General features: G+C 42.0%; 1 protein-coding gene across 2 annotated transcripts; it reads right to left on the reverse strand.

The window, feature by feature from the left end:
* Positions 1–1951: 1951 nt before the first annotated feature.
* On the reverse strand, positions 1952–25343 carry CNRIP1 (cannabinoid receptor interacting protein 1). 2 transcript variants are annotated; one of them, XM_084797304.1, is made up of 3 exons: positions 24697–25343; positions 22195–22345; positions 1952–2946 (listed from the first exon to the last, which is right to left on the reverse strand). In XM_084797304.1, the coding sequence occupies exons 1-3, from the start codon at positions 24786–24788 to the stop codon at positions 2782–2784; spliced, it is 408 nt and encodes a 135-aa protein (XP_084653430.1). In that variant the 5' UTR covers positions 24789–25343; the 3' UTR covers positions 1952–2781. The 2 variants fall into 2 exon arrangements, with proteins under 2 accessions (XP_084653430.1, XP_084653429.1); XM_084797303.1 differs by having other exon boundaries at positions 24665–25319.
* Positions 25344–27015: the final 1672 nt, after the last annotated feature.

The following is a 27015-nucleotide window of genomic DNA, read 5'->3' on the forward strand; positions in this document are numbered from 1 at the left end:
ATCACCACACCTGGTAAAATTGCGCCTCACCTCGGAGTCACCGGCCATTACAGAAAACACAGTCTATGGTGAAGAGATTTTGTGACACCTGGTGCAGAATCTTTATTTTCGCCATGTTTTAGGTTCTCATCTTTGCTCTGGCTGGACAAATGGCTTCTCCAGAAAGGGGGTTGTCACACAGCATACACCCGGGGCATGTCTACCCTTCCGCTTGCTTCAGGGTATTTTCCTCACCACCCCAATTAAAAGGATGGCCTCATTCCTCAGGCTTCTAGGGAGCCATCTGATGCTGGAAGGGAAAGAGAGTGGCTACAACTTGGATAAAAATAACTCTCCCAGGTGGCCGAGGGACAAAGTTACAACTCAGCAGCTTGATATAGCTGAGCACTTATACTTTGGAGTAGGAGGAGAACCAGAGAAAAGTAGCCAGAGAGACCAGGCAGGAGTCCAACACTAAGCAGAGCAGAAGATGCCAGGAGCTGATTTAACAGGGCTGATTAGCTGTGACAATTTCCTCTTGCCCCATTCCCACTCAGCTGCCTCTTTTAGTCTACCTTGCCCCTGGACATGCAGGAATAACACACACACACACACACACACACACACACACACACACACACACACACACACACATGCACACGCACATGCACACGCACACGCACACGCACACACATGCATACACACTCTCGAGCACTGCCTTTTAATCCAGGATCTTTCAGCATGTCTGTGTAAGGTGTGTGCAGTCAGACTAGCCACATTCCTACAAACTGTGTTGACTGTTTTCAAATTTGCAGCGAAGCCTCTGGCCTCAAAAAGCACATACTACTGCAGACGTCACGCTACCATTTACAACCTCCACACAAAGGCAATAGCGCTGAGATTGCTTACTGGCTTGCAGCTCACGGTTCACAAACACAAACTTTATGAACCAAATATTTATAAGGATTAAACTGTGCAGTTGTGCCCCTTTCCTCATTGCATTCATATTGCCCCACATTCTAAGAGAGAGAGAGAGAAAAAAGAAAAACCAAACAAACCACTTTTTAAAAATAGTTCAATGTCTGGCCAATAAGTGAAGTTAGACTTTTAAAATATGGTAATTAGAAACAGGCTTGTGCTTTTACTTGGCAAATGTAATGGATGCTATTATTTTTGAACGAGCTGACTGAGCTCTTTAAACATTTATTAGCCCAATGCTGGGGAATTGCTGTTCCCTGGTGGCAGTGCAGTCTCATTGCAGGCCAGCTACTTGTACTTGCTGGTGGAAGAAAGGCTTCCAAATTTAGTTCTTAAAAAAAAAAAAAAATCAACTTTTAAGAAAGGCTTCCACTCACCTCGGATGCTATTGGTGTTTTGAGACAGGGTCTGGCTATTCGGCACAGGCTGCCTTGAACTTACAACGCTCTTGTCTCAGCCTCCCAAGTGCTGCGACTGCAGGTTTGGATCTACATAGTCTCATACAAAAGGCTTACAGGGAGAGAGAGAGAGAGAGAAAAAGAAACAGAATCCCCAGCTGACTTTCCCCTAACATAAAAGGATTTTTACTGCTCAAGGGAATGATAATATGGAAGGTAGGATATTATTATTTTTTTAAACAGCAAATTGCTTCTTATGGAACCATGTGGAGCATAGGCTTTGTGCCACGTGCCTTGAAGTGTCCTGTGAGCTGAAATGAAGTCTCAAGGCTGGTGCTGTGTTCTGCCGCAGCATGAAGCCCTCTTGCTATTGAGCTGAGAAGCTGACTTGTGGCATAGTTGCCACAGAGCAAGGAATAAAGATAATGACAAACCTATTCTGATGTGGAGTAGATGCTTAGACTCTTGTAGCCATGTTGGACCTTGCCGTAGACCCCGGTTAGACAGTTTCACTCTCGGTCCACTGCCCCCTTAGCACAGAGATTTGAGCTCACTGTGTTAGGAAAGAGATGGACCTGCCCAATTCCGAGTTCAAATTGGGGCGTGATTTTCAATGTCTTTATTAAGAAATATCAAAAGTCGATCACCATTCCATACACGGTTGTACAAAGTTCAGGTGAAAGGGTATGCAGTGAGGTTAACTCTGTGTGTGTTTGAAGTCTATGGCAGCTTGTCAACTGGGTAAGCCCCAGCTCCAACTCCACAATAGCATCTTTTTTTAAAACTAGTCTGAAGCACAATGCCTTGCTACGTGAAAGGCTATCAATACATTATACATACTTCTTCTTTATATATTTACCTTTTTATTCAGCCACTATCTTGTTTTCTCTGAAAAAGCTGAGCTGATGACAGGAAGTACAACATTTGTCCCATCTACCACAGAGTATGAAGCGACATCTTCACAAAGCTGGCTGTGGATGCTCACAAACACTGCATGCTACATGTTACAATATCACACACCGGGAACTCAAGCACATTGTTATTTTAATTTAACAATGAACACAGGAAAGGAGCAATTGCTTGTCTTGAAAACAAAACACCATGGTCCTTCTGTGGGACTTTCTGGCATAGGACAAACCTGCTAGTCCCACTGAGCTCCAGTCACACTGGCAGACAGTGTGACTGAGCATGGATAGATGCAGGAACACCCGCATAGGGTTAATGGAAGGAGGACTTTCAGGGATGTGACATCATCTTTGATGCCACAGGTACTTTATCAGAGGGGAAATCACACTTTCACAGTAACTGGGGATAGGAGGCCATTGGGAAATAGCCATGGTGTGGTATGCCTTGGTTAAGGCTTGTGCTGGTTTGTCTTAAACGTAGATTTCTGGAGATTGTCGAGCAATGTGACAGGGAGCCATTTTCAGAGGAAGGACTCCTTGTTCACCCACATGAGGCTGCGTGTCTCATTAGGCTTGCATTCATACTCAATGACCGAGAACGGGCTTCCCCACTGGCAGTGGTCTCGCTTGTGGTAATTGTAGAACTTGACTTGCCACACTGTCTCGAAGGTCCCAATGTCTGTGAACTGAAGGAAGAGAGCCACGCATTAAAATCTCATCCTGCCACAGGCTCTGGGTGCCAGCTGAAGCCAGCGACACAGCCCCTGATAATCATGTCCCAGGAGCCACAGCTCTCAGTCTGCAAAGCTTAACGTTTTCCTTTGTGAACTAGATTCCTATATTACTGGAGATATTTTCCCCAGATCTCTTTGGCATTGGACCACCTCATGCACTTATCTTGTTTTACATGTTTAGTCTTCTGAAAAGCCAACCTTAGACCCTCACAATTTCAGCGCTGTTTCTAAAATTCCACTTACCACAGAAGGGAATTGGAAAAAGAAGAAAGAGAATAAATAATGTTGGCTGGCCACCTTTTGGGTTCTCTTTCAAAAGACAGTAGTAGTACAAGAAAATGTCTATATCATGCATCTACACGTAAGGTGTAAATAATTATCCTTTTATCATTAGTTTCAACCCAAGGGAGAACTTTTGACTGAAGATGACAACCATGGATGTTTTGCTCCAAGGTACTGGATTCATAGAGCTTTATTTAGTCAGATATTGAGGTTGTGTAAGTAAGGAGTCTGCGCCCATGTCTCAAGTTTAGATATGGTACTATTGAACCGACGAGTACCTATTATGTACCTTGTACATGTAAAACATTGTGTAAGGTGTGATTCTAGCTCTTAAAATGTTTATATTTCAATCGGGTATGATGTTTACACTGAAATCCCAGCATGTGGAAGGCTGAGAGAAAAAGACTGCCATGAGTTTGAGGCCAGTCCCAATGTCTGTGTGAATGAAAGTTACCATTCTACTGGAAGATTGCAAGGAAGGGTTCAATAAAAAATTACTGCACAGGATCCCGAGCCATAAGGATGTGTTTGTCTTGGAGCCACAGAGAGGGTATAGGATGCCCAAGAGGCCACAGGTGCTCCAGTGGCCTGGGGTTTTCCTGATGACTGCCTTCTGTAGCTATTTAGAGGATCTGGCATCAGGCAGCATTATGTCTGTAGTTATTTTCTCCGCTGCTCCTCCCATGATGGGAAAGGCCAGGGACTGACTTGGCAGGACTCTTAGACTCTCCTAGAGCCAGGAGACAGAGAGAGAAGGGCACTGAGCAAGGGGAACTCTTACGCTTTGCAGCTGATACAGGAGTAGGGTGATCAGGTGCTCTGCCGGGAGCTTTCCAAGGCGCGCTCGGGACTCACCCCTGCACCATTGCCTCATCAGCTAACTTGGTCCCAAAGCAAGAGCTGAGCTTTCCTGTGGGAAACTTATCTAATGTGAAACGTGGGATGATACTGCTGGAGTCGACACACTTCCTGGCTCTGAAGAGAAGTATCTCTTTTCTAGAGAGGCGTTGCCTAAAGACCTACGAAAGAGTAGCTTGTTTATCATAACTGCAGGCTAGAATCAACTATTTGCTTGATGGAGGCAAGTTTTGGTGTATGCGTAAAGTGACATGTGCCTGATCGATCAATAGGGCATGTAGATTAAGATGAGAAGAAGGCTGGATCTTTAGACACTATAAGCCAAAGAATCTAGATTCCAGAGACTATATACTGTATGATTCCAATTACTTTAAAATTACATGATAAAATATAAGCTAACATGACAGAAAACATCTATGGTTATCTAGGGCCTGAGATGGGAGAAAATGGTGAAGATGTGCGAGAGATTGTTAGGAGGACAATGATAAAATATTCTTTATCCTGACTGATGTGGGCCAAACCACATCGAACTGTATACTTTTTGTTTGTTTGTTTCAAGACAGAGTTTCTCTGTGTAGCCTTGAGTGTTCTAGATTTGCTTTGTAGACCAGGCTGGCTTCTAACTCCCAGCACTCTGTCTGCCTCTGCCTCCTGAAGTGCTGGGATTACAGGCGTGCGCCACGACACCTGGCTCGAAATGCGTATTTCACACCAGTTTATTTATTATTTGTAAGCGATGACACATAGTTTATTGCTTCCTGTTTCTATTTCTTTCTTTTCTTTTTCTTTTTTTCCCCCCTGGGTTTTTCAAGACAGGGTTTCTCTGTGTACTCTTGGTTGTCATGGATTCACTGTGTAGACCAGGCTCGTCTAGAACTCACAGAGCTCTGCCTGCCTCTGCCTCCCAGAGTGCCGGGTTTACAGCCGTATGCCATTGTGCTTTTTAAAAAATATCAATATTCATTTGCAGTAAGCCACAGAAAGGTTGGCTATTGAGAACTTAATTAAGAGTCCTTTGGAAGTCAGGTGTGATTGAATGTGTGTCTAGAAATTGTGCTTCCCAGAGGACGTTGTAAAGTGCAGAGCAGTGAACAACTGAACATGAAAATTCTTACTTATAGAACAGACTACTATATAGCAATTTAAAACATATTTTTCTATTTTTTTTAATTCCTACATGACTCACTTACAGTACAATAATGGGAGCATGGTGTTGGGCCTGAAGTGCATTTCAGTGGTAGAATGCTTGCTTAGCAAACAAGAAGGACTCTGGGTTGATTCTCAGTAAAAGCTAAAACCCAGGATAGTGTTAATCTAACTTCTAATTTAAGCCTCTATACTACTGTTGGGAACTGATGGAATACATCTGTTTTCCTAAGTGCTTATTGTATTTTTAAGATTTTATGAGACGAAAACCTAAACCCCCACCAAACTAAGCATTGGCAGTTTTTAACCAAACAGTAATATAAAATATGTGATAAGCAAATAAAATATTACATGAATTGGTATGGATTTCTAAGACGATTAGGATAAAAAAAATCGAATATAGTTCATTAAAAGAAAATGATGGGGGCAGGAAAGATAGCTCAATGGTTAAAGGCATTGTTGCTTTTGCAGTGGGCCTGGGTTTAGTTCCCAGCACCCATATGGCAGCTCACAATCATCTGCACCTCCAGTTCCAGGGGATCTGAGGTCTCTTCTGGGTTCTTACATTAGGGCACATACACATACACATAAAGTAAAATTAGTAAGTATTTTAAAAAATTTAAAAAAGAAAACTACAATTAACATTTGGAAAATATTCAAATACATTAGCCATTAAATAAATACAAACTTACAGAGATACCATTTATCTACCCAATTAGTTAAAATTTCTAACTCCAGGCATCCATTATTAAGGAAATATTATGACAATGGTGGGGTATTGGGATGATGGGTTTGCATAGCTTTCATCGAGTAACTCAAGTTATTAATACGGTGTGAGAACACGCATAGAAGAATCTTAACTGGAAGGTTTTTCAAGTGTTAGGCACAAGTAAATTATAAACTGTAACTGAAATTTGAATTTTAAATTATAATAATTTATTTTGAGATAAGACCTTACTACGTAGCTCCACCTATCTGAAGCTGCCTTGAAATAAAAAAAATATCCTTTTTCCTCTGCCTTCTGAAGGCAAAACTGTTACCCGTATCTCTGGCCAATAAATGTATTTTATAAAGTATATATTTTAATAGTAAGACATTTTATTATGAAAATATCTTTCAAACAGCTGAGAGAAGCAGCCACGTGCCAGGTAAATGAGGGCAAACCAAACTTTTTTTTTTGAAATTGGAGCTGGATATAAAATAACAAAACAAAACAAAATGAACAGTATAACCAACCACAAGTAGGTTAAAACTTGTTATACTTACTGAAAAAATTTTAAATTAGATCCAGCCAATGGACAGGACATTCTTCACAGTTGAGTGGAGAATGGGGTCTGACTTTCACATGAACTCTGGTGCCTCATATATGACCACATCCCTGGATGGGGAGGCCTGGTGGCACTCAGAGGAAGGATAGCAGGGTACCAAGAAGAGACTTGATACCCTATGAGCACATGCAGGGGGAGGAGGTCCCCCTCAGGAACAGTCATAGGGGAGGGGAGTAAGGAGAAAATGGGAGGGAGGGAGGAATGGGAGGATATAAGGGATGGGATAACAATTGAGACGTAATATCAATAAATCAATAAAATATATTTTAAAAATGCAAAAAAAGAAAAGTGTTTTTAAATTTTTATTTTAGGTTTATATGTATGGGTGTTTTGCCTGCATGTATGTTTGTGAAGCACATGTGCTCAGTGCTCACAGTGGCCAGAAGAGGGTATTGGATCCCTTGGAACTGGACTTAGAGTCAGTTGTGAGCTTCCATGTGGGTGCTGGGCCTAGAACCCTGGGTAGTTTGGATGAGCATCAAGTGTTCTTAAGCACTGAGCCATCTCTCCCCTCTGAAAGTCTTAATGTAAGGATATTCAGTAACAACAAAGGAACAGTCATGGCAAATACACAAGACATTAGTTTATGTTCTTCATTTGGTCTGGTTTTGCTGGATTACTGCTAAGAGCAAAGCCATGCTGAGCTACACTGCTGTTAAACCCACACATCTCCATCTCTCCCAGTCCTTAGTTTTTAATACTTCCCATTTATCCAGAGCTCCACTTCCTGTCCTTTTACTATCCAGCTCAGACTCCCCCCCCCCCTTTCTTTCTTTCTTATCTATCTGAGAACAGAAGCAACCATATAGGCTCGCCTCTCCCTCCTGTTACATTGTCTCTTATGGGAAAAATAATGATATTAAAATCTATCATTTTAAATGTGTCTCTAAAATCGATAAACCTTTCCTCATTTTATTAGTTTCTTGAGAATTCTGTGCAATGTATTTTGACCATATTCACCAATCTCTCAACGTAGTTCAGATCCACCCTCCTTCCCTGTCCATCCAACTTGAGTCCTCTCTCTCTCTGTCTCTCTCTCTCTCTCTCTCTCTCTCTCTCTCTCTCTCTCTTCTCTCTCTCTCTTCATTTATTTATTTATTTATTTTGGTTTTTTGATACAGGGTTTCTCTGTGTAGCCTTGGCTGTCCTGGACTTGCTTTGTAGACCAGGTTGGCCTTGAACTCACAGTGATCCACCTGCCTCTGCCTCCTGAGTGCTGGGATTAAAGGCGTGCGCCACCACCACCCAGTGAGTCATTTCTTTTATTGTTTTCACCCATCAGTCACAGTTTGTGTTGCCAATAGACTTCTGGATGTGTGTTCACTGGAGCGCGGTTGACATACCAGCGGCCACACCTTTAAAAAGGTTGACTCTGCCATTGCCAGCAGCTATTGATTGCCAATAGCTCTTCAGCTAAGGATGGGACTTTGTGCTGACCTCTCCTCTCCATGATGGGATTTTGTCTGGCTTGAGTTTACATAGATCTTGTATGTGTTGTCATAACTGCATGAAAAAAAATTAATAAATTCTCAACAACTTAATGAGAACAATAAAAATTAGCAATGTCATTGATAAGAAACCAAATTAGGGCATGATTATACATTGTGTAGTGTGAAGACTTTATAGTACTAATTTCAATAAAGATGATAAATTTGTCTGGCAGTGTCACCCAGTTCGTAGAAGAACTTAGCATGAAGTTATTGGCAAGTTATTTTTTTTTTTATTCCTGGTACCCACATGAAGGCAGATGGAAAGAAGTGACTACACAAAGTTGTCACCTGATCTCCACACATACACCAGGGTATACATACCTACACACACACATACACACACTTAATAGAAGTGAAAATTGGAAAAAAGAGGCATACATTTCCCCTAGAAAGACACAAACTCTTAGTAGAGTCCTAGCTACTGAAAAAATTGAATTGAGAAAATGGATCCACTAGTAGAGTCCTCACTACATGAGGATTAGGAACTAAACTTGGGTCCCCAGCTCTCATGGAAACAGTTGGGCATGGATCTTGTGTACAGGCAGATTCTTGGAACTCACTGGCCAGCTAGCCTGGCCAAAGTGATGAGCTTCAGATTTAGTGAGAGTCCCCCCATCTAAAATATAAGGGGGAGAATGATCAGGGGAGGCATCTGATGTTAATTTCTGGCTTCCATATATAGATGCACAAATGGACATCCACACACATCCACATAAACATAAACAACACACACACACACACACACACACACACACACAAGGGGGGGGGGAGATTGAATATAGGTCTAAATCTTTAATAGCATACCAATCCTACATAAATTCCTTCAGACAAAGACGGAAACATTTCGTCTTTGTTTTACCAATCTGAATCACCCTAACAATACAACCTGACAAATAAATTATAAATAAAGATTTACATAGAAAATGCCATGGCCTTATATGTAAGTTTGTGTACTGTTTCTGTTTTTTGAAATATTAATTAAGCTCAGAAATATTCAAGAAGGCTGTGAAGACCAAGAAGTTTTATTTTTAACAGAATGAAGTATGAGAGGGCTGTATAGTTGTGTATCAGATATCTGTTTGGGTGATAATGGAGCTGACATTCACTGCACTGTGCCACCACAGCCATCTCAGCATTGTGAGTGAGTATACACCATGGATTATTTTCACAATGAAGTTAGCAATAGATGCGGTTTCTCTTTTCTGTATTTATTCCTTTTTAAAATGTAATGTGTGTGTATGTGCATGCACCTGTGCAAGCACGTCAATATGCTTCCTCATGTGGAGGCCAGAAAAGAGAGCTAGAGCCTCTGGAGTTGGAATTACAGTTAGTTACAGGCAGCTCAATGTGTGTGGTAGGAACCAAACTTGTGTGCATCTCTTTACCTCCATGAACCATGTCTTAAAACATAGCTCCATCATTAAGTGACATATGACTATAATAATATGAACAGGTACAAGAAAGAACTTCGACAATGTAGTATTGATTCTGACGACAGCAAACTAGAAAGTTTCTTTTCAAACTTGTTACGGGGGCACTGACAAAAAGTCTGTAGCAAATGTCATCCTTAACGGTGACAGAGTGAGCCTTTTGCTCATGAGATTAGAAAGCAAAAGCTATAAACTCCTAACCCCCCTCTCCAGCACTGTAAAATTCCTTTTTTTTTTTCTTTTTGGTTTTTCGAGGCAGGGTTTCTCTACGTTATCTTGGCCATTCTGGACTCGCTTTGTATACCAGGCTGGCCTCGAACTCACAGTGGTTCTCCTGCCTTTGCCTCCTGAGTGCTGGGATTAAAGGCGTGCACCATCACACCTGGCTAGTACTGTAAATTCCTAACAACAACAACAACAACAACAACAACAATGTGGTGTGAAGCCAAAATGTTTCTGTTCTCAGATGAAAATTTTGTTTGCCAAAAATGCTATGCAGCATAACACAAAACTACTAGGGCGAGTGTTTTTGGGCAGTGTACAAGACACGGAAAGTCTTACTATCTTATAGCTGAGCTTTGGCATTGATATATTCATATTTTTACCAAGAGTGAAAGAAAAATAATACTCATATATTTGTGGGACAGTTCTTCTCTTGTGAGTTGCCCACTTTCATTACTTGGCTCACATTTTCGTTTTCTTATTCTATTATTATTTCCTTCTTATTGGCGGCTAAAGTGTTTGTGTACATCAATGTGACAGCTCTTTCAAACATTAGACCACATAGCACGAGGAACAAATTCTATATGTGGCACTACACATGTAAGGTCTCCTTTCTCTGTTACTCATTAGCCTCATAACTACCTCTATCTTCTTTGCCTTACTCCTCCAGATTGCTACTGACAAAGGCCAACAGCAAGGCATTATGAGGATTCATGCGGACAGACTCTGTTCCCATGCTGTCTTAGAAAGGGTTAAGTGAGAGAGAGACATCAACAGGAAGACCCATGAGTTTGAGATACACAGTTTGGTGGTTTGAGTGAGCCATATTGGCTCCTATAGGCTCATGTGTTTGACTACTTGGTGCCCATTTGATAGACCTTTTTGTAAAGGATTAGGAGGTGTGGCCTTGTTGGAGGAGGGGTCACCTTGTTGGAAGTGTGTCATGAAATAGTAACCAAGACACAGAGTGAGACATATTTAAGGGTCTGTTTTGTTTTGTATTTTCCCAAGGCCACAAGGTATATCATTAAATCATTAATTTGAGACCCCGAAGATTTAAAAAAAAAATAAAAAAATTTATTATAATTTATTGAGATTACATCCTGATCGTTATCCCCTAGCTTGTATCTTCCTGTTTCCACCCTCCCTCCCTCTTCTGCTCTATCCCCCTCCCCTAGACTTCTGACAGAAGAGAACCTCCTCCTCGACCAAATGATCATAGCCTGTTAGGTCTCCTCCGGATAGCCTGCTCTTCCTCTGTGTGCCCGCCAGGCCTCTCCACCAAGGGGAAATGGAGATTCCTCAGATTTTTGATGTAGGTTCTTAATCACTGATCTCTCCAGCTCTCATTTTTTGTTCAAGTCATCTTTCTTCTTTCAGCGGAAGTGTGCACAATGTTCAGAAAGTGGTTAAAGTCTTAGTATGGCTAAAATAATTTCCCCTGTGTGGCTGGTTTTGAGGGCTGCAGGCTTCCTCTCTCGCCATCTTCTGAGAGTTAAACCACTGTATAGAATAAGGTCTTGGTAGGTGGTCCTAAGCAGGGAAAGCCATGGTCCCTCCACTGGTCCAGGGAGCTCTGTGTGTTGGGCTCCTGGAAAAAAAGTCCCGGGGTGTGTGTGGCACAGGTGGGGCTACTACAGGAGGCTGGGCACACAGAATGAGGGTCCCATCTGGCTTAGGCAGACCTAAGCAGGGGAATGTGGCTTCCTTCTCTTAGTGCAGGAGACGGTTTCCAATTTTACAAAATAAATACTGATGGAGTTAAAAGATCTGTTTGGTCCTTACAGAAAAAAGGTGGGTTGCTCTGATACACGAGCCTTGTCTCTAGCTAGACTTTCTAAACTAGAAGTCAACCAAGGAACCTCAGAAGTAAACTATGCTACAGAGCAAATTGGCTTAGCAGTCAATTTACCAGTCTGTACAACAGTCCATTCAGCAGAAACAGATTTTTCTCAGCAGCCCATGAAACCATCCTTTAAATAGATCACATTCTAGGCTACCAAAGAAAAAGAATCAAAATAACGCCTTGTATCTTATTAGATCATAGTACACAAGCTAGAAATCAGTAGGAAATAAGCTACAGAAAGTACACAATGCAATGAGATAGAGCAATAAAGACCTGAGCAACTACTGAGAGGTTGATAAATCAGGGATGAAATTTAAAATTCCTTAAATTGGGCTGCTGAGATGGCTCATTGGGTAAAGGCACTTGATTCCAATCTTAACATCCTGAGTTCAGTCCCTGGGACCCACATGATGGAAGGAGAGAGAAACAACTCCCATGGTGCTGTCCTCTGATACATGTGGAGACATGTATGCTGTGGCATATACCCTGACATACATACATACAAATAATTTTAGAAAAAAATACCTATGGGCTGGATAGATAACACAGTCAGTAAAATGCTCATGGGACAAGCATGAGGACATTTGTGTGGATTGCAAGTACCTATGCAAAGCCAGACATGATCACACACATCTTTATCTCTAGTGCTTGGGCATGCAGGTGGGACAGACAGGTGGATCCTTGGAACTTGATGGCTAGCCATTGTAATCAGCTATTACGTGCTGAATTCAGTGAGAGACTGTTTGAAAAACTAAAATGGAGGGACTGGAGAGATGGCTCCAAAGGAGCTGGGTTCAATTCCCTGCACCCACATGGTAACTCACAACTCTCTGTCACTCCGGTTCAGACATTGTCATACACGCAGGAAAAACAGCAATGCCACATAGAATTAACAAAATAAAAGTTGAAGAAAAATATAAGATGGAGAATGATGGTGGAAGATACCTAACTTTATCTTTACATCTTCTCATGAATGCACATAATATCAATATGTCTATTCACACACAGAGATAAATATGCATTCTCTCTCTCTCTCTCTCTCTCTCTCTCTCTCTCTCTCTCTCTCTCTCTCTCTCTCTCTCTCTCTCTCACACACACACACACACACACACACACACACATGCACCCTAGAACCCTAGAAGTAAACCTGACCAAGGATATTAAAGACCTCTAAAATGAAAACTTGAAGGCATTAAAAAAAAATTGTAGTTACTAGAAGATAGAAAGATCTTTCATGCCAATAGATAGGTGGAATCAAAAGTATGAGAATGGCGACATTACCAAAATGAATGTACATATTTAATACAATCTCTATAAAAATTCCAGTCAAAAGTTTCCAGAACTAGAGAAAACAATCCTAAAATTCACAAAGACCTAAAATCTTGAATAGCCAAAGCAATCCTGAGCAGAAAAAGCAATGCTAGATGCATAACAATACCTGACCACGCAATTATACTATACAGCAGTGGTTCTCAATCATGGGTCATAACCCCATTGGGAATTGCATATCAGATATCCTGTATATCAGATATTTACATTATCATTCATAACAGTAACTAAATTACATATATGAAGTAGCAATGAAAATAATTTCATGGTTGGGGATCACCACAACATGAGAAACTGTATTAAATGGTTGCAGTATTGGGACAGTTTAAAGCCACTGCTGTAAAGCTATAGTGACATAGACAGTATGATACTGGAAAAAGAAAGAAAGAAAGAAAGAAAGAAAGAAAGAAAGAAAAAGACATGTAGAACAACTGAACAGATTAGAATACATCCACAACTTACTGCCTCCTAAATTTTGATAAAGGTGCATGGGATGATGGATGAACCCATTTAACTTGTGGAATTTGAGATAATGATGGAAACAAATCTCTTGGTCTGTCTGTGAATTTGGAAGCCTCACCTTAAGTGTGGATAGTTCCATTACATAGGCTGGGGTCCTAGACCCAAAGAAAAGGGAGAAAACGAGTGTTCACTTTCTCTGCTTCTTGACTTGGGATACTTTGTGACCAGCCGGCTTACGCTCCCGTCATGCCTTCCCTGCCATGCTAAGCTGTGCCCGCTATTTCCAAGCCAAAATAAACCCTTCTTATTTGGGCTTCTTTAATCAGATATTTTGTCATAGCAACAAGAAAAGAAACTAACTCAGGTCCCAGAACATTCTCTGGGGGGGGGGGGGGCACACAGCCTCTTTAACAAATTGTGCTGGTTGGTTTTTCTTGTCCTTGTGCCCACAGAAAAGTACTAGAGGAACTAGGAATGTTCAGCACACAGGGTTGTCTGTTCAAAGGGAGAGACGGACGACCTGTTTTCTGTCCACAAGACTAGGAACAGACATGGGTAACAGCCTGGTGACCTCTGTGCTATATTTAGGTCCAGGCCACATCTAGCTCCCCCAGACCCATACTTTGAACTTGTTTACCCTGAGCCTGTTTTCTCAGTTACTCTATAGAACCTATCAGTATGTTAGATGTCATGGGTACTTTACAGGAATTTCTACATAATCATGGCTTAAGATTTGAGTTAGTTATCACCAGGAAACTTTTCCCCCCAAATTGTGCTATATGTAAATATGACTAAAATAAACCACCAGTGTCAAACTCTTGAAGTCTGAGTGAACACCAGCTACTGGGTTTTCTTCTCCTTTTGCCTCTCGTGGAGAGACACTCAGCTGGCTATGGCGTTTGCAGAGACACCCCTACCCCAAATATTTCAGTGCCTCCATCAGATTGCCCTATAGTCAAGTCTATGGAGAATTTTCTTGAGTCTTTATGGGCAAAGTCCCAGCTTATTGTGTGTGTTTCCACTCCTGGACTGTATAAGAACACTGGGTAAGCAGGTCATGACAAACAGCCAGTAAGCAGTGTTCCTCCACTTGAGTTTCCCTGCCTTGAGTTGTTTCCCTGACTTCCGCTTATGATGAATGATGACTGTAAGATGAAATAAACTCTTTTCTTGCTAATGGTGTTTGTCATAGCAACAGAAACCTAACTAGGGTACGAATGATGCTGGGAAGACTGGGTCTTCACATAGCAAGGATTAAACTGGAAATAGATCTCTTACTGTCCATAAAAACAAACTCAAGATGGATAAAAAAACAAAACAAAACCCAAATCCCTGAATGTTTGAAATGGATAGAAGAAAACACAGGTAAAGTACTACCTGGGAAGCTGAGGAGCAGGCCATTTTAGAGGACAGAGTATGAAAATGTTTCAGGCCTTTCTAGACAACTTAATGAGAGTCTGTCTCAAAATTAAAATTAAAAAGACACAGGCAGAGAGTCTTTAAACAGGATTCCAGTAGCACATAGGGCAAGTTCAAGAGCTCCATGAAGTTATGATGCTTCTGCATAGCAAAGGATATTAGCATCCAGAGTGCACAAAGAACTGCAAAAGTAAAACACGCCAAACCCAAACTCTCCCGTCAAAAGATGGGCTAATGAACTGAATAGACAGCCCTTGTGCGAAGACAGTTAGAAGGCAAAAATTACTTCACAAATAGTTCAGTACTCTTGGCCACCAGGGGAGCCACTTAAAACTGCATTGAGATTCTAGCTCACCACAGTCAGAATGGCAGTCACCAAAAACAAACAAACAACAAACAAACAAAAAAACCCAAACAGATAACAATGTATCCTGGCCAGGATGTGGGGGAAGAGGAACCCTTATCCACTGTTGATGGGAATGTAAACTTACACAGCTAGTGAGGAAATAGTAAAAGGACATCTCAAAACACTAAAAACAGAACTATTATATGACCCACGTATAGCATTTTTGGGCATATGACTGAAGGAGTCTAAGCTAACATACTGTAGAAATAATTGTATATCCGTGCTTATAGCTACAGTGGCAGGAAATGGAACATACTTGGATGTCCACTAACAGATGAATGGGTTAATAGAACATAGTACATAAACAGAATAGAATTTTATTCAGCCATAAAGAAAAATGATAATGTCATTTGCAAGAAGATGTATACAAGTGCATATCATCACATTAAGTGAATTAACTCAAATTCAGAAAAATGTTGCATTCTCCCTTCCGAGGGACACCTGGTGGAGGCAAGAGAACACCAACCCATCCACAGATACCTTGACTCAAAATTCACCCTGCCTACAAGACGTGCAGGGATAAAGATAGAACAGATATAGATCAGAGATGGAGGGAATGTCCAACCAATGCCTGGCCCAACCCAAGACCCACCCCATGGAAGAGAGGTAACCCTAGACACTATTAATGACACTCTGCTATGCTTACAGACAGGAGCTTAGCAGAATTGTCCTGTGAGAGGCGCCACCCAGCAGCAGTCACAGTAAAACATTGGGTAAAGCCTAGGGAGTCTTGTGTAAAAGTCCAGGAAAGGATAATCCTAGAGGTGACAAGAGCTCCACAAGAAGACCAACAGAGCCAAAGAACCAGGGCCCAGAAGGGCTTGCTGAGACTAAAGCACCAACCAAAGACTGGACTAGATCTAGGCCCCCTACACAGATGTAGCCGATGGGCAGCTCAGGCTTCATGTGGGTCCTCTAGTAAGGGGAGCAGGGACTATTCCTGACATGGACTCTGTTGCCAGATTTTGGATCACTTCCCCCTAGTGAGACAGCCTTACTGTGCCACAGGGGGAAGTGACACACCCAGCCCTGATGCAACTTGATGAGTTGGGGTGGGTGGGTGGATGGGGTTCCCCTTTTCTGAGGAATAGGAGAGGGTGAATGGAGGAAAAGGGAGGGAGGCTGGGACTGAGAGGAGAAGAAAGAGGAGGCTATGACCGGGATGTAATGACATAATAAATAAACTAATTAGTAAAAAACTATTATATTTTTTCTCAGAGTCAAGACTCAACATTAAAAATATATGTGCATATGAAAATCAATAAACAGTAGTCCCAAACTGGAGAAACTGAACCTTTCCTGATTTTCAGTGCAGATCTAAGAATTTAGAAATGATGGGTGAAGTTGGATATTTAGGGGCAATTCAGAGCAGGCAGGTCTAAAAATCTCAGTGTAAAAAAAAAAATCTCAATTTGGGACTAGGAGGATGGCTCAGACAGTACAGGTGGCTGTTTCCAACCCTGACAACCTGAGTTTGATTCTTAGGCCTACATGGTGGAAGGTGAGAACCAACTCGCTCTCATTATATACCTCCACATGTGTACTGTGCATTGTGTGACCACACACAAGTAAATAAATAAAAATCTCTGTTATTAGTTAACTCCTGGCAACATCCAGGCGCCCTCAAAGAAGATGATGAGCATCAAAGAACCTCCTTATGGAGATGGCTCTAACTGTGGCAAACCAGCCATTGGGCAAAATGTCGTAGTTTCTGCTACAGACAGAATTCTACCTAAAAAAAAGTCAAGCTTGGATGCAGGCAGAATCAATGGCCAAACTCTGCCAAGATAGGGTAAGCAAGTCCTCAATTGTTCCTGCCTCACAAATATGTCTGTGAGATATATTGGGCCAGAAGACCGAAGATGATGCTTCAACATTATAGAGAATTTTTGGTGACTGCTCAGGTAGCAAACTGTCTCTGTCAATTTTTCATTTTGGAAGCTGATAACCTGCACTTCTGGTTCACTCAGGTATTTAAGTTTTATTCCTTCTCAAGTGTCTGATGGGGTTGAAGACCAGATAGTTTAGTCTTACAATTAAGTTTATTTGGTTAGGGACTAAGATGTTTTTAGATCAAGATAGATGTTTTAAGTTAATAGAGATGAGATATGATAGATACTGATTTTCATTCAGAAATTTAGACACAACAAGATAGGAAAGATGTTTACTTCAAGTTTGCCAAATACAAATAGCCAAATCACTATGAATGTAACATTTATATAATTCCTGATTGTCTCATGGTTCTTCCTGCTGTATTTAGTTTACTTTATTCATATGTAGTAATATAAGTGTTTATTTTAAAAAAGAAGCATAATAAAAAGAATCTCTTTTATTGTCTGACTGTTGTGTCCCATGGGCACAAAGGGATATCACATTAGAAAATCAGCGAACACAATAGGAAGACTGATAGAACTCTCAGCTGCAACATGCTGTTGGGAAGATGGAGCTGAGTGGTGAAGAACAAGTATTTGCTTCTCCAGAGGGGCCAATGTTGCTTCTCAGCCCTACACCAGGCAGCTCACAGCTGCCTATAACTCCAGCTCCAGGGCAGCAGAACACACACACACACACACACACACACACACACACACACAGGCACTCGTGTACACACACACACACACATATAGAGGGAACGGAGTGTCAGATCTAGGGCTGGAGTTACAGGCAGCTCTGAGTCACCCTATATTGTTGCTGGGAACCAAACTCAGCTTCTATGGAAGAGCAGCTTGTGCTTTTAACTGCTGAGCCATCTCTCCAGCGTGGACATTTCTTATGGAGTTAAACATTTTCTGTTAAAACTTATCATATGACTTAGAAATTATCCTCGTAGTCATTAACTTAAAAGAAATGAAAGCATGTATTCTAGTTAAGAATTATACTCAGATGCTCATTACAGCGTTCCACGTTAGGCCAAAAGCCGAAAATAATCAGCTACACACTTGTGTGTAAAGAGATAGAAGAATTTTAAAATAAAGTGTGTTATCCACTGGTAAAAGGGGACAATACACAGTGGCAGAGCTGACATGCGCACTAGCATAGTTGAATACTTACAATATTGTATTTAATGGAAGACTCCATCCTTCTTTCAAGATTTATTTATTCATATCAATGTGTATGTCGATATGCCTACCTGAGTTTATGTGCAGGTGCCTGTGGAGTTCAAAAAGAACATCAGAATTCTGAATTTGACTTACAAGTGGTTGAGAATTGCTTGGAGTGGGAGCTAGGAACCAAACTTAGGTCTTCAAGAGTAGCAGTTGAAGGCTGGCGAGATGGTTAAAAGGTAGCAATTCCTCTTTATTGCCAAATTTCCCTTCAACCTCTCATCCTTTATTTCTTTCCTAATCTTGAGCTAAAATAAGACTCCTGGCATAGCCTCCTAAAGGACCCTAGATTTTTACAATAGCAGCTGGTGTGTGTGTGTATGGATTTGATTATGTAGCATAAGTTGGCTTTGAACTTACAATTCTGCCTCAATTTCATAAGTGCAGTAACTAGGCAAGCACCACCATGTTTGGCTTATAACAGTGACTATTTACATCATTATAGGTAAACATATATAAATATTTTTGCCTAGGATTAGAAGTTCTATGGAGTTAGGAAAACTTTTTTTCTCAGTGCTCTTCCCCCAGTGCCCCAAAGATAGAAAATTCTTAAATATTTGCCACTAAAGGAAATAAATAAATGCCAGGTGTGGTGGCCCACATCTGTAATCCTAGCACTGGGGAGGCAGAGGTACGGGGATCTCTGTAAATTCAAGGCCATCCTAATCTATAAAGCAAGTCCAGGACAGCCATGGCTAAATGGATAAACCCTGTCTCAAAAAAAGAATAAAGAATGTAACAATATAAAAATTGTACATTTGAAATTAGCCAAAAAGTCAAGAAGTGAATATAAAAATCCTAAATGTAATCTGATTATATTAAACTAATTAATATATTAAAATAAAATATTTAAGTTTAGCTTATTTTAGTAATTAGTTTCTATATTACTTTCCAATAGAATAATATGAACTGAAATGATATTTAAATCTAATTCATCTGAAATTTCACAAATGAAACCATGAGAATTCAAATGAAAATATATAAATCTTGTTGTGTATACATGCATGTATAGCTAATCTCAGAATTAGGGAAGATTTTCTATTCTGGATTGATGCTAACTACAAAAGCCATAAGAGGAAAGACTAATATGTTGGGCTACATTAAAAAGTTAAATTTATATTGTGACCAAAGTTAACACAAATAATAAATGATAATCACATTCAAAATATAGTAAGAGATGACTTAAGGATTTATTACAGTCAGTGAGATACACAGGTTGAGACAGGTATAAAAGCTTTGAATATAATTTATAAAGGAAGTGAAAATGACAAATATTTCAAGCCAACAGTAATTAGAAACATAAAAGTTGGGCCGGGCGTGATGGTGCACGCCTTTAATGCCAGCACTTGGGAGGCAGAGGCAGGTAGATCCCTGTGAGTTTGAGGCCAGCCTGGTTTACAAAGCGAGTTCAGGACAGCCAAGGCTACACAGAGAAACCCTGTCTTGAAAAACAAACAAAACAAAACAAAACCAAAAACAAACAAACAAACAAAACCAAACAAACAAAAAACCAAAATTCAACAAAACAAAACAAAACAAAATAAAAGTTAAAATAGCCTACCAGGGTTGAAACATTTAAAAGTGTCTTAAAAACACATTTATTTATTATTATCATTGTTAAGTATCCTATCATGTACTGCTTATGTGTTTGTGTGTGGGTATGTGCGCCATGATACAGCTTGAGTCTAGGTTCTTTCTTTCCACCGCGAGGCTTCTGGGCATTGAACTTGGGTTGTCAATTGGGGTGACAGGACACTGAGCCACGTATCCAGACTGCCCTTGCATTCCTAGAGGTCAGTGTCTATAAAATCCTCCAGCATGCCTATTCCTTCTGGAAATCTATTCCAAGTAAACAATAACTTGGCACAAGTGAGTAAAACTTAAAGTAGTTTTCTTATACTACTGAGAAATGGACATCACCAGTAGGTATCTGGAGATACGGATGCAGTCACATAATAGATGTCAAAATCATGTCCCATATATACATCTTTGGCTGCATGTGTACATAAAAACCCAGGCAGAGAATGATGCCCAGTGCATGCATGTATCCAAAGACACAGTAGAAACATCCTTCTAAGAACATGGACTAAAATATTGACAACAGTTGTCTCCTGGGGAAATTAATATGTTCTCTATTTTTTTTTTCTCTGTTGAATCTCTGGTGGAATATAGAATTCCTTACAAAAAAAAGAGTTCAAATATAGCACTAAAAAAAAAAGGTCCCCTAGATTCCTTCCTTATGTTACTGTTGTAGCTGTTTTAAGTACATTAGAGGCCTTAAGGTTTTATAGGATAGGGAGTGGATTAGGTCTTAGCGCTCTGTTTCTCCATGGGGATGCCACAGACCATCCTCATCAGGATGGAGTCTCTCCAAGTGAGTCAGTTTATTTGGTCCTGACTTACCCATCATTTAAAAAAATACTGGATATGGTATTGGGGGGATGGTCTGGTGTATTTTAATGCTAATTACTACTTGCTGTCTGTGTGACCAACCTTTTGCTTAATAAAAAGCCATCCCATCTAGGCAGGGCAAAGGAAATAGGTGGGGCTTAGAGACAGAGGAATTCTGGGGAAAAAAAGGACTGCCAAAAGGAGAAGGGAGAGAGACCCTGAAGGGAAGAGAAAAAGGCTGCCATGGGTTAGCTGGAGGAAAACACATGGTCAGCATAGATGGAGAATCTGGCCCAGATGAAAAACATTAATAAGTATTTGGGATTATGGATGGGAGGTAGCTTGATAGAAGTTATTAAAAAACAGATGGCATGGGATTGAGACAGGGATCCCACACCTGCCCCACTCTGGGAGGTAGTTTAGAGGATTAATGTCTGCTCTGTCCCAGGTTAACTAAGGCTATTTTAAGATATAACAAGTGTCTGTGTCTTGATTGATTGCTAGCAGGGCCTACAGAAAAAATTTCTTATATGGATATTTGGGGAAATCTGTGATCTCCCCTCTAAAGGCAATAGGGTAGGTAATGCAAGATTGCTCTCTCAGAGGGAAGAGACTGTCCCGTTTTCACAGTCTTACATCTTAGCAAGCTTACTGCATCATCTACATTGTGTGCACGCACAGTTAACTTTCCTTGTCAGCTCTATCCTTCTATCTCATTGATGTCAATATTCCTTGGTGATAAATATTTTTTAATGATATCCACATGCATTCTAGGTTAATAGGCCCTGCATCCAGGGATAAACCAACCTTGCACTGAAAGCACTCAGAAGAAAATTGTGTGTGTGTGTGTGTGTGTTGAACATGCACTCACTTTTTTTGTCATCATTCCCTGAAAAAAGCTCAATACAAGAAGTATTTACATGACAATCATAATCCAAAGATGATTTAAGTGTATGGGAGGGCATAGGTTATATTTAAGGGAAGATCATCCATGGCTTCTGACATCTGTGAGTGTCCTTGCAACCAACCCCCATGGACACAGAGGGATGTCTGCACTGGATATGGCCAAATTAAGATGTTTGTTGTTCACTATGGCAGGCACTTTTTAGGTTCCTCCAGTTAAAGTGCACTAAGTGGCAAAATGTCAGTTAGAGAACTTTTATTTATTATTTATTTTTGTTACAACCAAAGGACTGTGGACCATATAGAATCACAACAGAGGAAATGGCAATGTAACTATTAACTTTCCCAGAACCGTTTACCTGGCATCTTTAATGTCTGGAAGGTCAATCTGTCGTGCAAAAGAGCCTTGGTAAATATCACCCCCTCTCCACAGGTCCATGCGGGAATCTGAATCCAATTCCCATAGCAACTCACTCCTATGCATCTTTCCTTATTTTTTAAGGAGGTAGTGATTCAACCCCCCCCACCCCTGTAGTTTCTATTTGTTCTGAAACCGTGCTCTTATGGCCCCAACTTGGACTTACCGGCATGGTGATCTGGATAGGTTGTCGCTCTCCACTTTTGGTTGGAGCTACCCCTTCCGTGTCATATATGCCTGTGTAGACAACTCTCTCTCCATCAGGCTCTTTGCACTTCAGCTCCAGTGGGACAAGCACACCGCCAATGGAAATGTTCCTGCAATGGACTTGAGTTGAGCATAGATGGTAGGAGTTTGCTTGGGCATCCTCTTCTAGTTTGGACCAAAATCCTAGAGAGAAAACCTATAGGGTTTGGCTAAAGGGAGACACGGTAGGAACTTCAGAACGTCCAGGACATCAGAGTTGTCTGGCTAAGCAGTAAGATGATCGATTGATCGTACACCAAACATTTCCTCTCTCTAGCTTAACTTCAGTATTCTCGTATACAAGAGCTCTTTTCTTATTCAAGTCACTGACTGAATTAATATTCCACCTATGCCCAGCCTGACTTCAAACTCCAGAGATCAGGATCCTACTGGTCTAGGATGTAATTTGGCATTGGTAAATTTAGGTAGTGTGTGTGTGTGTGTGTGTGTGTGTGTGTGTGTGTGTGTGTGTATGGATAGTTTCAAATACCTCTGACCTAAAAAATGAATTTTATTATTTTTAAATTTTTGTTCCAATGATCAAAGATTTTCATCCAGGCTAACTGCACCCCAGTAATTCTCAGTGGCACTGTCTCTTCATATCCAGGTAAATGTTCTCAATGCAAACTCTGGGTATCAATTGAGGACCCATCAGAATACAAACATTTAGGCTTCACCCTGGAAATATCAAACTAGGCACTCTGGTGAGTCCAAATTGACTAGTTCTACAAGCCCTTCAGGGAATTCTGATATAAATTCATGTTGGGAGTCACTGGATTAGGGCACCGAAGAAATCCTTATTAAAACTTAGGTGTAATTAGAGAAAAGTTTGCCAGCACCAACTCTGCTTAGCTTGAAATCCAGAGAACTAACCCCGCTCCCCTCAAAAGGGAAAATAACATGTGCTTATGAGGGCAAAGATTGACAGCGCAGATGAGAGGAAAAGCCTGCCTACAAGGGCAGGGACAACTAGGCAGTGTGGGGACAATGAGGACGCGGTGAGGTGGAGGTTGGGAGGGAGACTAGTGAACTGAATGGAAGGGAACGCCAGAAACTATCTATGTGTGGCTACAGATCTTTGTGTCTAGGAGGCTAAATAAAGCTAGTTTACTTAATCCAAACGAGCTAGAAGTATCTGGTGGTTTCAAAGCCCCTTCCTCCCTCAGCATACGTTAGGGAATAGGTTAGTGTTGTTTTATTCTCTTACAAACCAGATGTCACACAAATCTCAGGACCCTGTGACGGCCAGTTTCAGTTGTCAACTTGACACAGTCCAGAATCACCTGGGAAGGGATTCTCAGCCAGGGACTGTCTCGATGGGTGGGCCTGTGGTCATGTCTATGAGGGATTTCCTGGTTTAGGTTAATCGCGGTGGGAAGAACCCCTCTAAAAGTGTAAAATATCAATCAACTCATGGGCTGGGCTCTGGACCAATGAAAAGGAGGGAACAGCGGAGCAGAGGTATGCATGCATCAACTCCCGGCCCCCTGCTTTTGACCATGGATATAATATGACCAGCTGCCTCAAGTTCTAGCTATAAGTAACCGTGAATTGTGAGGGAGACAAAACCCTTCATCCTTCGATTGATTTTTGTCGGGGTGTTTTATCAGAACAACAACAACAACAACAACAACAAGAAGGAAACCGAGACCCGTGTGTGAATTCTTTTCCATCGGTCACTACACTGTTTTACATCCCTCTTGTGAAGATGCTGTTAACTATCACAGGGGACATCACTAAGCTGACGGGAAAATTCAGCTAGGAAGGACAGAAAAGATACAGTGCACTGGAAACCATGGAAGTAGGCCCTAGCAAGGGTGGGGTGGGGTGGTAGTTTGCGCTTGATGCTTCAGCTGCCATTAACCCCGGGAAGGAGTCATGGAGACCCATCCCTCAGGGAACCCAGCGGCTATCTGTCCCCTGAGATCACTCACTCCTCAGCCTTCCCTTCCCCCTTCAGTCTTGTCAGCAGAAGCAGTAGTGATTACAGGATTCAGGAGAGGAGAGACGAGATTGCGGTGGCAGAAACCCTCCGTGTCTTTCTACCATCTGCTCCACCCTGTCTACCTGGGGTTCCCTGCTGTAGGCAGACAGAAGAGGAATTTACAAGAAATCAAAACAGAGCTAACCCCAAAACACAACAGCAAAAGCCCCCAAACCCTGGCTTCTTGTTGCAGATTTAAAGGGACTTTGTGAGGCTGGTGGAAGGAAACAAGAACGCAGCACGACAAGCTCAGGGCGGGAGAGTAGTTTAGGGCAAGAGGGTGATCACTTCTTGCCGTTATTCCGGGTGCTGCCAGGAGGCTAGAGATGCCCTGGGGTCTCCGCGCTCCTCCCATACCCCTGGGTACCATTGCCCTGCCCTCTGCCCCGGCGCGCCCCGCACTCACTCGACCTGCAGTGTTGTAGGCTTAATCTTCACCTCCACCTTGTAGGAGGAGCCGGTGAGCAGCTTGATTGTGCGGTTCTGGCCGAAGCGCTGCCCGTCCACCTTGAAGAAAACAGGGCCGTCATTGGGCTGGATACGCAGCGCGATGGAAAGGCGCACTAGCCCAGGTAGATCCCCCATTGCTGATAGAGGAGCTGGCAACCGTGGCCGAGGTGATGGACAGTGCTGGTTGGAGGGAGTTGCTGCAGCAGTATTGGCGGAGAGGACAAACAGGGAGGAAGAAGGAGCTGATGGATGCAGGCCCGGGCTAGGAGCGGTCGCCTCGGTCCACCCCAGATTTTGAGCAGCAGCTGGGGAGGCTGTGGCCTTCCACCACTCTCAGCCACAGAACCGGACCCAGAGACAGAACGGAGGCAACTGGCTGCCCCATCCCCCGCTCCGTGAGCTGGGCCCTGCACGCACGCGAGGCATCACAAGTGACTGGACTGGCAGGCTGCCCCGCAAATCAGCACAGCTGGGGGCTAGAGAGTTAATCTTGTTTACGCACCACAATCCCCTTCAGCAGGACTGACGCGTAGGCTCCTCCCAGAACAGCACCGGATGCGAGGAGGATGGGGCGGGAAGGCACTGGGGCGAAAATTAATTGCTACCCCAAGGAACCGGGACCCCAGAGTCTAGGCACCAAAGGATGTGAATTCCCTTTCTAGTGGGTTTGACCTGGAGTTTGGTGTGAAGAGCCTGACAGGGGAAATGGAGGCAACTGACGGGAAGCGGGATAGGAAACTGCTTGCTAGTGATTTAAATTTCAGGAAACGAGTGTATGAGCTTAGGGCAAATGGCCAGGGAAGGCAGAGTTCCATCTCACGTGGCGTGGAAGCTACACTAGGTTAGGTGAGGATAGAAAGACAGATGGAGGCTGGGGAGAAAAGGGAGGGAGGGAGGAGAGGCTGAGAGAGTCCTATATGTTCATTTCCATAATGCGTAGCTTGTCTCAAAAAACGACACTGTAATCAATCACATATATTTACACAAGTCTAGAGGGGTGAGTCTATTCAACTCTGTAAAAGGTAAGCTCGCGTGACGATTAAGGTGTGGCTCGTGACAAATGTCCAAGGGGAGGGACGAGTCAAAGAGCTACCGTTTCATATGACACCGCAGAGTCTGCATGTGCATGGTAGATACGGTTTTGAAAGGGTTTCTCCTCGTACACGCTGGTTGACAGCTGAAGATTTCTGAGCAGCGAAGGGAGACCAGGTGTATGGAAATGGTTTCGGATGGAGAAAAACCGAGTTCCTCCTTCAGCACCACACAGGTGGATAGTACCATAGGCTCCACCTCCTACCTGGGAAATGCAGGATCCAATTAGTGCGTCCCATTGGGACAAAGAGGCTTGTTTGTAAATTTGAACTCACCCAGGCTAGCATACTTTTCTTTAGAAATAATAATCTACATATATGTATATAAATTATTCTGAGGTGTTGGTGTTTATTATAACTATGATAGCAACGATCAAAACAAACTCTAAATGGAGGGTCCATCCATAAAGAATGAAAAATAGACTCAACAACATAAAGAACGGCTGAATAAATTCTCGCATATCTATACTACAGATTGCTATACAACTATTTTAAGGATGCATCGTACGTTACATTGGATAACACATGCTAAGACTGGGTGGATGATGAGCAGTGGAAACATGTGGGTGGGGTTTGAAACACAAGGGTGAGATCCTCAACATGCACAAAACAGTACTTGGCACATCATACATGTCCCCCAAATGCTGACTGGCTTGAATTATTGCTGTGTTTGAATCATGGTCTTATGTAAATTCTTCCACATCTAAAAGTAATTAGATTCACGATTCACCTCATAATGATGAGGGCAAAGATCTACTAAATTTAAACTGTGAACAGTGTCTATATGATTTTTTTCATTTATTTTGAAGCTTAATATTAGCTTAATTTATTTTATCTTAAAAGAAAAACCCTAGGGCAGGCTAGCTGTAACCTTGGCAGCTGTCTGCATGAGGAAGGTGGAGAAGTGAAAGGGAAAATTCATGCAGTTTGAGTTAGGCTGCTGTGGAAGTTCAGCCATGCAGTTAGACAAGTAGCTCCACAGGTGGGGAGGAGTGCTGGAGAAAAGCCCAAAGTACCAGACAAAGCACATTTAGGCTCTGGCTAGCATCCAAAAGAAAAAGAAGAGGCAAAAAAGGAAAATGTTCTGCCTTTCTTCACTTAGAAAGGTAGACAGAACCAAGAAAAGTGCACTGAGGAGCGCAGAGGGTGGGGGAAGGGGCAGGAAGGAAAAGTAGTAGATTGTCCTACTAAAGAAGCAGTTTTTTGTCCTGTCTCT

Source organism: Acomys minous (assembly GCF_964271855.1).
Source record: "Acomys minous genome assembly, chromosome: 10".
Classification (NCBI taxonomy): Eukaryota; Metazoa; Chordata; class Mammalia; order Rodentia; family Muridae; genus Acomys; species Acomys minous.